This window comes from Anomaloglossus baeobatrachus, chromosome 5, assembly GCF_048569485.1.
Source record: "Anomaloglossus baeobatrachus isolate aAnoBae1 chromosome 5, aAnoBae1.hap1, whole genome shotgun sequence".
Classification (NCBI taxonomy): domain Eukaryota; kingdom Metazoa; phylum Chordata; class Amphibia; order Anura; family Aromobatidae; genus Anomaloglossus; species Anomaloglossus baeobatrachus.
This window is the reverse complement of record NC_134357.1, coordinates 428,412,783-428,425,760: the sequence shown is the minus strand read 5'-3', so window position 1 is coordinate 428,425,760 and position 12,978 is coordinate 428,412,783. Positions and strand designations below refer to the sequence as shown.

The following is a 12,978-nucleotide window of genomic DNA, read 5'->3' as shown; positions in this document are numbered from 1 at the left end:
ACATGTGCAGAGAGCAGGGAGCCGCGCACACTGCTTAGCGCTGGCTCCTTGCTCTCCTAGCTACAGTACACATCGGGTTAATTAACCCAATGTGTACTGTAGCTACATGTGCAGAGAGCAGGAGCCGGCGCTGGCAGCGTGAGAGCGGCGGAGGCTGGTAACTAAGGTAAATATCGGGTAACCACCTTGGTTACCCGATGTTTACCCTGGTTACAGCTTACCACAGCTGCCAGATGCCGGCTCCTGCTCCCTGCTCACTTCATTTCGTCGCTCTCTCGCTGTCACACACAGCGATCTGTGTGTCACAGCGGGAGAGCGGCTTTGAAGAAAACGAACCAGGGCTGTGTGTAACGAGCAGCGATCTCGCAGCAGGGGCCAGATCGCTGCTCAGTGTCACACACAGCGAGATCGCTAATGAGGTCACTGTTGCGTCACCAAAACCGTGCCGTAGCAGCGATTTCGGTAGCGATCTCGCTATGTGTGAAGCACCCCTAAAGCTGGGTTTACACACTGCAACATCGCAAACGACATCGCTGTAACGTCACGGGTTTTGTGACGTTACAGCGACCTCCCCAGCGACATTGCAGTGTGTGAAACCTATCAGCGACCTGGCCCCTGCTGTGAAGTTGTGATCGCTACAAATCATTCAGGACCATTCCTAGGTCCTTTGTTTCCCGCTGTGCAGCATGCATCTCTAGCAAGTTTCAGTGTGTAAAGGGGACTTTACAGCGACTCCGCGGCTCTGTCTGTGTAGCGTCCTGATTAGCGGTCACGGGTGAAGGATTCACCGGTGACCGCTAATCCCCCGAGTGACTGAAGTGTCCCCCCCCTCTCTCATACTCACCGATCCCCGATCACCGGCGCTGCACGGCGTTACCTCTGCTCCAGCGGCTTTTCCTTTTTTGAAAAAGCCGGCCGCTCATTAAACAATCTCCTATTCCCTGCTTTCCCCCGCCCACCGGCAAATATGATTGGTTGCAGTGAGACACGCCCACACGCTGAGTGACAGCTGTGTCACTGCACCCAATCACAGCAGCCGGTGGGCGTGTCTATACTGTGCAGTAAAATAAATAAATAAATAAATTAAAAAATCCGGCGTGAGGTCCCCCCCAATTTTAATACCAGCCAGATAAAGCCATACGGCTAAAGGCTGGTATTCTCAGGATGGGGAGCTCCACGTTATGGGGAGCCCCCCAGCCTAACAATATCAGCCAGCAGCCGCCCAGAATTGCCACATACATTAGATGCGACAGTTCTGGGACTGTACCCGACTCTTCATGATTTGCCCTGGTGCGTTGGCAAATCGGGGTAATAAGGAGTTATTAGCAGCCCATAGCTGCCAATAAGTCCTAGATTAATCATGTCAGGCGTCTCCCCGAGATTCCTTCCATGATTAATCTGTAAATTACAGTTAAAAAACACACACACCCGAAAAATCCTTTATTAGAAATAAAAAACACTAACAAATTCCCTCATTACCAATTTATTACCCACAACAAAGCCCTCCTTGTCCGGCGTATTCCACGGTCCTCCAGCGTCGCATCCAGCTCTGCTGCATGCAGGTGACAGGAGCAGCAGAAGACACAGCCGCTCCTGTCACCTGCACGCAGCTAATGAAGAGAGCCGTGTGATCGGCTGAGCTGTCACTGAGGTTACCTGGATCCAGCGGTGGATGCAGCGGTGGCCGCGGGTAACCTCAGTGACAGTTCAGCTGATCGCGCTACTCCCCTCATTTGCTGGTGATTTCCCCCCTCTCTCATACTCACCGATCACCGGTGCTGCACGGCGTTCACACTGCTCCGGCGGCTTTTCCTTTTTTGAAAAAGCCGGCCGCTCATTAAACAATCTCGTATTCCCTGCTTTCCCCGCCCACCGGCAAATGTGATTGGTTGCAGTGAGACACGCCCACACGCTGAGTGACAGCTGTCACTGCACCCAATCACAGCAGCCGGTGGGCGTGTCTATACTGTGCAGTAAAATAAATAAATAATTAAAAAATCCGGCGTGCGGTTCCCCCTATTTTAATACCAGCCAGATAAAGCCATACGGCTGCAGGCTGGTATTCTCAGGATGGGAAGCCCCACGTTATGGGGAGCCCCCCAGCCTAACAATATCAGTCAGCAGCCGCCCAGAATTGCCGCATACATTAGATGCGACTCCTTATTACCCCGATTTGCCAACGCACCAGGGCAAATCGGGAAGAGCCGGGTACAGTCCCAGATCTGTCACATCTAATGAATGCGGCAATTCTGGGCGTCTGCTGGCTGATATTGAGATATCCTGAGAATACCAGCCTGCAGCTGTATGGCTTTATCTGGCTGGTATTAAAATAGGGGGGGACCGCACGCCGGATTTTTTAATTATTTATTTATTTACACGGCACACAGAGCTGCGCGGCATTAAATGAAGTCGGGTGACGTTCACCTGCTGTCCCCAACGACCAGCTAGTCACTCTGCAGGTCAGGATCGCTGTTGCGTCGTTGGCCAGGTCTGCCTGTTTGACAGCTCACCAGAGACTTTGTAGCGATCCCGGCTAGGTTGAGATCGCAGGTTGGATCGCTAGAAAGTCTCAGTGTGTAAACCCAGCATAAGAAACAAGGCAATCAAACTCAAAATCAGTGATGCTGGTACTATGATAAGAAAACAGGGAGGCAGTGGTTTGTTCAGTGCTCTTTCACTCCCAGAGCACTTAACACCTCATTTACATATGAAAGAAAGAAGGGAATTTTGTTTACTTACCGTAAATTCCTTTTCTTCTAGCTCCAATTGGGAGACCCAGACAATTGGGTGTATAGCTACTGCCTCCGGAGGCCGCACAAAGTACTACACTTAAAAGTGTAAGGCCCCTCCCCTTCTGGCTATACACCCCCCCGTGGGAGCACGGGTCCCTCAGTTTTAGTGCAAAAGCAAGAAGGAGGAAAGCCAATAACTGTTTCAAAAACAAATTCAATCCGATAAACAATATCGGAGAACGTAACTTATCAACATGAACAACATGTGCACCCGAAAAACAAATACCCTAAGAAAAAACAGGGCGGGTGCTGGGTCTCCCAATTGGAGCTAGAAGAAAAGGAATTTACGGTAAGTAAACAAAATTCCCTTCTTCTTTTTCGCTCCTAATTGGGAGACCCAGACAATTGGGACGTCCAAAAGCAGTCCCTGGGTGGGTAAAAGAATACCTCGTGATCGGGCTGTCAGGCAGCCCTTTCTTACAGGTGGGCCACCGCCGCCTGCAGGACTTGTCTACCTAGGCTGGCATCCGCCGAAGCGTAGGTATGCACCTGATAATGCTTGGTAAAAGTGTGCAGACTCGACCAGGTAGCCGCCTGGCACACCTGCTGAGCCGTAGCCTGATGCCGTAATGCCCAGGACGCACCCACGGCTCTGGTAGAATGGGCCTTCAGTCCAGAAGGAGTCGGAAGCCCAGCAGAACGGTAGGCGTGAAGAATTGGTTCCTTGATCCACCGCGCAAGGGTGGATTTGGAAGCTTGCGACCCTTTATGCTGACCAGCGACCAGGATAAAGAGTGCATCCGAACGGCGCAGAGGCGCCGTGCGGGAAATGTAGATCCTGAGTGCTCTCACCAGGTCCAACAGATGCAAACCCTTTTCAAATTGGTGAACTGGATGCGGACACAAGGATGGTAAAGTGATATCCTGATTGAGATGAAAGGAAGATACCACCTTGGGAAGAAACTCTGGAATTGGACGCAGTACTACCTTGTCTTGGTGAAACACCAGGAAGGGAGATTTGCAAGATAACGCCGCCAGCTCTGACACTCTCCGAAGAGACGTGACCGCCACCAGAAAAGCCACTTTCTGTGAAAGCCGAGAAAAGGAAATCTCCTTCATAGGCTCGAAAGGTGGCTTCTGGAGAGCAATTAGAACCTTGTTCAGATCCCAGGGTTCCAATGGCCGCTTGTAAGGGGGAACGATATGACAAACCCCTTGCCACTGTTGGAAGGCTCGCAGAGCAAGATAGACTGCCTTCCATCCGACATAGTCAGCAGCTGCTGCTGACTAAACAGTGGAGCTATGCGTGCGTGTCTGACCTCCTTCGCACAAAGCAAAAACTGAGGGACCCGTGCTCCCACGGGGGGGTGTATAGCCAGAAGGGGAGGGGCCTTACACTTTTAAGTGTAGTACTTTGTGCGGCCTCCGGAGGCAGTAGCTATACACCCAATTGTCTGGGTCTCCCAATTAGGAGCGAAAAAGAAATCCTGATTTCTCAGGAATGCAACAGATGGCAGATATAAAGGTGTCCATGGATTTACCTATCACAAACCTGCATTTCCAGAAAGGCTTGATCTTACTGACAGATTCCCTTTAAGAGAAGCATAGTAACTGATGATGGTACAAGGGGTCACCAGTAAATGGGTTTCTCTTATGGCTGTATAAGGCCTTACAAAGATACTATTTTAGTGACGGAAAGGGAATCACTTTTCACTGAAGACTCCCTGCGGCTCTCCACAGTGAGGACAAATCATGAATATGGCAGCCGAAATCTCTGCTTCCTATACGCCATTATATGAATTTACTGGAAAGTGAGAAGGCGATGTTGATATTTAGGCTAAGGGTACCGTCACACTTTAGCGACGCTCCAGCGATCCCACCAGCGATCTGACCTGGTCAGGACCGCTGGTGCGTCGTTAGATGGTCGCTGGTGAGCTGTCAATCTGGGAGATCTCACCAGTGACCAGCCCCCAGCCCCCAGCGTTGCTGCGCTTGGTAACTAAGGTAAATATCGGGTAACCAAGCAAAGCACTTCGCTTGGTTACCCGATATTTACCTTGGTTACCAGCGCACACCGCTTAGCGCTGGCTCCCTGCACTCCTAGCCAGAGTACACATCAGGTTAATAAGCAAACCGCTTTGCTTATTTAACTGATGTGTACTCTTGCTACGTGTGCAGGGAGCCGGCACTGGCAGCGTGAGAGCGGCGTACGCTAGTAACCAAGGTAAATATCGGGTAAGCAAGCAAAGCGCTTCGCTTGGTTACCCGATATTTACCTTGGTTACAGCTTACCGCAGGCTGCCAGAAGCCGGCTCCCTGCTCACTGCACATTCAGTTCGTCGCTCTCTCGCTATCACACACAGCGATGTGTGCTTCACAGCGGGAGAGCAACGTCCAAAAAATGGTCCAGGACATTCAGCAACGACCAACGACCGGCAACCTCACAGCAGGGGCCAGATCGCTGCTCAGTGTCACACACAGCAACATCGCTAATGAGTTTACTGGTGCGTCACAAAAACCATGACTCAGCAGCAATCTCGCTATGTGAGAAGTACCCCTAAGACTACTTGGCGAGATGTGTTCATGACATGATTTGTCAAACAGGTCACTCTACAATGTTTTGAGCTGTAATTTTGCTATAAACCAACAATCAGATCACAGATAAGCAGCATGTAATGCATGTGACATCAGCGGCAGAAAATCAATCAAATGTGGACACATTTGTAACCCTGCAACAATCTCTGGTCTCAATGAGACACCATAGGAAGTGACAATGTCAACTTCTGCGATATATATGCAGTATAGCCCCGTCTAGAGAGGTTTTATCAATGTTCCTGATTTATACTGTGCATATATAAAATCGCACTGTACTAGAGAATCATGTTAAAAAATAATATACCGCATTAAGATTTTTTTTCCTGTTTTGTTGTACATTTTGTGGTAAAATGAATGGTGTCATTCAAGACTGCAACTCATCACAAAAAAACAAAAGTCGACGGAAAAAGAAAAAAGTTTAGAAGAAGTGGAGGAATAAAGAATAAAGCAAAAAATAAAGTTGGCCGCAGTGGGACGGAGGTAAGAAAATGAGGAGGAAAAGCTATAAAATCATGAAAAGCTACCGTGTTTTTCCAAAAATAAGACCTCCCCCAAAAATAAGCCCTAGCAGGGATTTTCAGCATTTTCGGAAAAAGGCTTAAATATAAGCCCTCCCCCGAAAATAAGCCCTAGTCCCGGATCAATAATGAAGTGTCCGTGCAGCTAAAAAAGATACAGATACTGCAGGACACTTCATTATAGACAGCGGCACCCGGCGATTACACTCAGCCGACACCGAGCAGAGGACCTGCAGTGATCACACACCCGCACACATCAGCTCTCACACACACACACACACACACACATCGGATCGCACACACACTCACCTCATCCAGTGACACCGCGCCGGGAGAATCCTGAGAGGCAGTGCGGTGCAGCGCGTTCGAACAGGACCTGCGGCCGGACACGTGACGTGTGTGTGTGTGTGTGTGTGTCTGCCATCGGCTGTGTGTGCCTGCGATCGGCTGTGTGTGCCTGCGATCGGCTGTGTGTGCCTGCGATCGGCTGTGTGTGCCTGCGATCGGCTGTGTGTGCCTGCGATCGGCTGTGTGTGAACTGCGATCGGCTGTGTGTGAACTGCTGTGTATATCTGTGATCTGCTGTGTGTGTCTGGGATCTTCTGTGTGTGTCAGCGTGTCAGCTAGCAGCAGGGTAGGACGGCGTGCAGCACCGACCGGAGATCACAGGAGGACCTGGGAACCACGCAGACGTCCTGGTCTGGTGAGTATGAGTCCCCTGGGAAGTGGGGGGTCTGCTATTTTGGGGGGGTAAACTTACCCCCAACCGTGTTTCTCCAAGAATAACACCTCCTCCAAAAATAAGCCCTAGCGCTTTTTTGGGGGGCAAAAAAAAATATGTCTTATTTTTGGAAAAACACGGTATATTCACTGCTTAAAGGGGTTGTCCACTACTTTTCATTGATAGCCTATCTTTAGGACAGGTCATCAATGCTTGACTGCCTAGGGTCTGCCACCCGGCATCCCTACCGATCAGATGCCCTCGGTGCCAGCCAGAAATACTCAGTCTTCTGATAGTGGCCACGGCCAGGTACTGCATGACTGCCTCACTTTGATTTGAATGGGACACGGATGTGCAGTACCCGACTGCTATCAGTTGATGGGGAAGCTACGGAACTGAGAATTTCCAACTGCCTGCGGCGGCACAGAGAACACCTGATCAGCGGGGGTGCCGGGTATCAGACATTAATTACCTATCCTTAGGATAAGCCATCAATGTAAAAGTAGTGGACAACTCCTTTACATTACCAGTTGGATATACCACCATCACTAAAGTGGTTCCCACTGTTTTCTGTTACTTCCTGCAGCGATGACATGCCAACCATTGCAGCTAATCACTGATTGTAGCATAATTACGACATGATTGCTGAGGGCAATGATTAGCTGCAGTGGTCACATGTCATTGCTGCAGGAGGAAAGCAGAGACCGGTGGCACTGCAGAAGGGTTAATATAGGCTACTATTACTATAGTAATATACTATTGTATAACACTTCTTTTGAGGTTTGAAATTTAAATAAAATCCCATAAACCCCTTTAACTTTACATATTTTTCACACTTGACTGAAGTTGTGCTGTAATGATAGTGCAGTCCGCAGTAATAGATCCAAACAATTTAAAGGGGGTTGTCTGGGACTTTAAAGGGAACCTGTCAGGTGCAATATACAGGCAGAACCAAGAGCAGTTCTGGGTGCATATTGCTAATCCCTGCCTAACCATCCCTGTATACACTAGCATAGATAAAGAGATCTTTAGAAAAAGTATTTCTAAAGATCTGTTACCGTATGCTAATGAGCAAGTAGCTCCTCATTAGCATGTTAGTAGACCCCTGTGGCTGTGCTATCATGATAATGAATGCGCAGCATCACACGATGATCACTCACCTCTCCTCCGCCATCACCGGATTTCAGCTCAGTGCGCATGACCCGGGAGTTTCGATCATGCGCACTATTTCAGTTTGAAGCCAGGACGCGTACACCCGACTTCATAGTGCACATGACCCAAACTCCAGGGTCATGCGCACTGATCCAAAATTCAGCGATGGCGGTGGAGAGGTGAGTGATCATCATGTGACACTGCGTATTCATTAGCATGATAGCACACCCACAGGGACGCTAATGAGGGAGACTGGCAGGGAGCTAACACCCAGGGGACTAGTCGCTGGCCTCATTAGCATACGATGTATGATCTTTAGAAATACTTTTGTAAAGATCTCTTTATCTAGGCTAGTGTATACAGGGACAGTTAGGCAGGGATTAGCAATATGCACCCAGAACTGCTCTTGGTTCTGGGTGCATATTGGACCTGACAGGTTCCCTTTAAGTCTGTGTGTGCACGTTGCGTTCAATTTCACAGCGTGTAATTCACTGCCTGTTCGTCTCAGAACGCAGCCGAAAAAGCTGCGTTCTGAGACGCATTCGGCAGAACGCAACGTGCGCACATTCCTGTAGAATTCATGCAATCTGGATGCTTTTCCCACTCTGTCTATGGCAGAGAAAGCATCCAGAACGCACATTTTTCACAGTGCGGTCCCACTGGGCTCTGCAGCATCCCCATAGACTTGCAGCAGAGCAGAGTGGGACCGCACTGTCAAAAAGAGCATGGCTGCCTGCAAGATAGTGCCGCGCGATCAGAATGAACTTCACCCAACTTCATTGTGATCGCGCGGCTCTGTGCGTGTGCCACGGCTTGATTTGCGGTCATACGTGAAGGACTCACTTGTAATCGCAAATCCCCTGAGTGACTGCAGTGATCCGCGTGATCAGCTGTGCTTTCACTCAGGTTACTCGCGCCCACAGCTGCAGTCCTCCACCTGAGACCTGTGGCCGCGAGTAATCTCAGTGACAGCACAGCTGATCACGCGACTCACTTCAGTTGCTGCATGGAGCTCACAGGAGCAGCGGTGTTCTACTGCTGCTCCTGTCAGCTTCCGATGTAGCAGAGCTGAGGGACCTTGCGTGGATTACGTCAGACCCGGAGGTGTTTTTGAAGGGTTAATAAAGTGGTGAAAGAGGGTGTTTTTTTGTCTTTTATTACAAATAAAGGACTTTTTGGATGTGTGTGTTTATTTTCTTTAACTTACAGGTTAATCATGGAAGGTATCTCGGGGAGACGCCTGCCATGATTAACCTAGGACTTAGTGGCAGCTATGGACTGCTGCCATTAACTCCTTATTACCCCGTTTGCCACCGAACCAAGGCAATTCGGGATGAGCCGGGTAAAGTCCCAGGACTGTGGCATCTAATGTATGCGGCAACTCCGGGCGGCTGCTGGCTGATATCGTTAGGCTGGGGGGCTCCTCATAACGTGGAGCTCCCTATCCTGAGAATACCAGCCTTCAGCCATGTGGCTTTACCCTGGCTGGTATCCAAATAGGGAGAGGGAGAGGGAGAGAGAAACACCTGCCTTTATGTTAAAAAAACATGCAGATCGCAACAATAATGCAGATTTGCTGGGGAATCAGAACGCATCCATTTTGACAATGTGACGCTGCGGCTCAAAACACTGCAGAGCCGGAAATGCAAGAAAATAAGCAACGTGCGCATGAGACCTAACACTGAAGGCCTAATCTTAGGAAGATGCGACACCCGGCACTGCTGTCCATCAGCTGTCCCCGATGCTACTGGCCATAACTACTCAGTTGTCCACGGCTGGGCACTGCACATGCACCCCCCTATTCGAATGAACAGGGGGCAGATGTGCAGCACCTGGCGAGGCCACTATTCTGTTGATGAAGCTGTGCAGCTCTGTATATGAGTAGTTCCAGCCAGCGGCAGCAGGAGATGTTGGTTATCAGATGTCGCTCCCCCACCGATCAGACATTGATGAGCATCAATGTTAAAGCTCCGGACAACCCTTTAAAACCTATCAGCTGCCAATACTTTATTATGAACTCCATCTTACCCGATCGTGGGATTGATGTTGGGATCAAAGCTGTCTTCTACAAACCTCCAGACGATGCTCGATTTTCCCACCCCCGTGTCCTGCAGAAAGAGCAGAGTATTAGCAGTCAGAGGTGTTTACAATGTGCAGAAGCCACAGGACCTGGATCAATAATGACTAACAGGGAAAGGGCAGTGACCGTTGTACCCAGTGGGAATGAGAAGTGATGCCAGGGCCTTTTTGTAACTTATGTTACCAGTAAATCTAATCACCTCGTCCACCATAGTGGGATGTTTTACCCTAGATATGATATATATCACTACACCACCATGCACTATCTACGGTGACAGTGCGCGACAGGCAAGAAACAAGCAGCATAACTAATGTACCACCCCTATGAACGTCTTTGTGAAGATTTTTTTTGTTGTTCATTTGCTTTCTAAATGTTAATTAACTTTCTAATGTTCACAAAAAAATTTGCACCATTTTTCTCCTGCAGAGTCCTGGGAGATGTGCAAAAATGTTACAAATCCGGTTCAGGTCTGACAGCTCACCCCAGCGCCTCCCTTCTCTCAAAGGTAGACATCACAGCAGGGAGGAAAAGGGGTAGTTCACAGATCTCAACCACGTAGGCAGGGAGAAAGTATGTACAGTCTCAGGGAGGGCAGAGAAAATAAAAAAAGGATATAGAGATATCTATCTATCTATCTATATATATATATATATACACACACACACACAAATAGAGAGAGCGCACATAAAGAAGGAGTAAATGCATGACTGAAGCTGTAATGACCTCAACTCCAGCCTATATCACTGGGTGAGACTCTCCTGCAGGTGAAACAAAAAATCTGAAAACTGCACAATAGGAGGTCTGAAGATGAATGAAGATATGAGCAATTCAGTGAGAAATTTTGTGGCTATCTACAGAGAATAAAACTGCACTAAAAACATATGTAAAAAAAAGAAAACAAAACAGAAACAATATCCCATGTCTTTATGGTTAAAAGGATTTAATAACTTAAAAGGGGTATTCCCGTCTCCAAGATCCTATCCCAATAATAATATCAGCAAATCCCTCCAATTAGAAATGTAATCTAGCTCTCCTGATTTAGCCATGTCTCTTACCTCATGTGCAGGGCATTGCACCTTAGGTATCCATGGTTACATCCACTCATAAGGTGACAGTTAGTTGCTCATGGTCGTAACCATGGATCCCTAAGCTGCAATGCCCTGCACATGAGGTAAGTAACATAACTAATCAGGAGAACTATACTACATTTCTGATATTGACACCTACTACATATTGGGATATTATCTTGGAGATGGGAATACCCCTTTACTGATCACTAGGATCATCAGTTATGGTTATTATTATTATTATTATTAGTTGTTCAAACCCATCACTGACAAGTCTAAGCAAAATCACAGCAGCAATTTGTTGGTGACCTAAATAAGCAAAATAAATAAAAATCTGTGCTCATTCACAACAATTCTTCCGTATTTATAGTGCCCATGTGCGAATTTTTCCCCAGAATGTATTCGAAAAAATTAAATGCAGCTCATCTTTCAACATTTTAAAAAAATGGTGTACAACAATGTGTGCTGTAGGCTAGAACTACTAGTTTCCACAATTAGCCCCTCTCTGCTGTTTTACACATTTTACATACAGTCCGCCCTCACATACAGATACCTACTGTTTGGGACAACAGTATCTATGGACTTTTGTAATTCAGAGAGACTGGTCTGATGAGATTCGGACAACTTTTATCCTGGACAAAGAGACCCCCACCCCCTATACCCGTCCTGTTATACTAGGCTCAGGGCAGAAGATGTTCGGCCACATTTATGGTTTAATTATATATATATATATATATATATATATATATATATATATATATATATATATATATATATATGTCTGGTGCAGTGGAGCCCCAATTCGATAACCGGTGCTGATAGTACGGTGGTGGTGGTGTTGGTGGGGGTGTTGGGGCACAGTAGCTAACACCTTGAGCAAAAGAAAAAACCCTAAATTACACCCCACCCACTATCCCTATATCCACTGGCCTGAAGATCCCATGGGCCAATGCAAAACCTATAGCAAAGTTTCCTAAGCGACCCAGTGCCATATATGACTGGTATCTTCTCTTATGGCGGAGGTGGCCTCAGGTCTCGTCAGGCACCAGGACTCCCATTATGACCACTGGCTCTGCCTCCTATAGCCACTTCCTATGCCCCATGGCAGTAAGTGTTTCCATACCTCTCGTCTACACGGCCCCTACATCACCAACCTCAGCCATAACAATCCTGTTGTGGCAGAATATGAATCTGGTGATACGGTGTACCAAATAAATAACATATAGGCATAATCTAACTATACAGGGTCACCTGCGCCCTACAGGACCCCTCTGTATATGATACCGCTGGCTCTGCCTCCTATAGCCACTTACTATGCCCCATGGCAGTAAATGTTTCCATATCTCTGATCTACGCGGCCCCTACATCACCAACCTCCGCCATAACAATCCTGTTGTGGCAGAATATGAATCTGGTGATACGGTGTACCAAATAAATAACATATAGGCATAATCTAACTATACAGGGTCACCTGCGCCCTACAGGACCCCTCTGTATATGGTACCGCTTATAATATAGGATACATTATAGCAGAGTACATCACAGGGGTCTTCAGAGGCCATGAAGCCCCCAAAACACTGCAAATCAGCAGCAAGGTGGTGACTTTCCAGCGATCATTACACAGGTGGCAGCAGGATGGGCAGAGGCTGGTGGCAGCGGAGCTGCACGGCCACACAAGCCACATCTGGCTGTCTGCAGAGCCCCGGGACGTGCCCGCTCGGTGTGAATGGCACCGCGCCCTGTCACTTACCCCCAGCAGGCAGACCTTCAGCTCCCGGAGCGCCATGGCCGCTGATATCTAATGGCAGTACCGGTACAGGCGCAGTCCTCGGCCTCTTCGGGCCTGCAGCCGTGCCCGCCTCCCCATCCCGCCCAGCACCTCCTCCCAGGGCCGTGCCCTCCGCCGAGCCCGCCTCCATTGTCCTCAGTCCGTGCCCCCAGCACTGGTCTTTTCACATTGGCTACAGGGAATTTCGGGGCTCCCAGACTCCAAGGCTCGGGGGCGATAGAAACCCCTGCACCTATTATAGTTATGCCCCTGGTGCAAAGGTTTTAACCCCTTCAGCCAATTATTTTTTCTTCCATTTTATTCTCCCCTCTTCCAACAGCTGTA

The 12,978-nt window shown here is 48.4% G+C and overlaps 1 protein-coding gene across 1 annotated transcript in view; it reads right to left on the bottom strand.

Moving 5' to 3' along the window:
* The window catches only part of RAB22A (RAB22A, member RAS oncogene family), a 54,549-nt gene extending 41,832 nt beyond the window's left edge, over nucleotides 1-12,717 (bottom strand). Inside the window, exons 1-2 of the mRNA XM_075350354.1 lie at nucleotides 12,616-12,717; nucleotides 9,747-9,826 (exon numbers count right to left, since the gene is read on the bottom strand). Of these exons, the coding sequence (XP_075206469.1) occupies nucleotides 9,747-9,826; nucleotides 12,616-12,651 (116 nt within the window). The 5' untranslated portion in view covers nucleotides 12,652-12,717. The remainder of the gene's footprint in view (nucleotides 1-9,746; nucleotides 9,827-12,615) is intronic.
* Nucleotides 12,718-12,978: the final 261 nt, after the last annotated feature.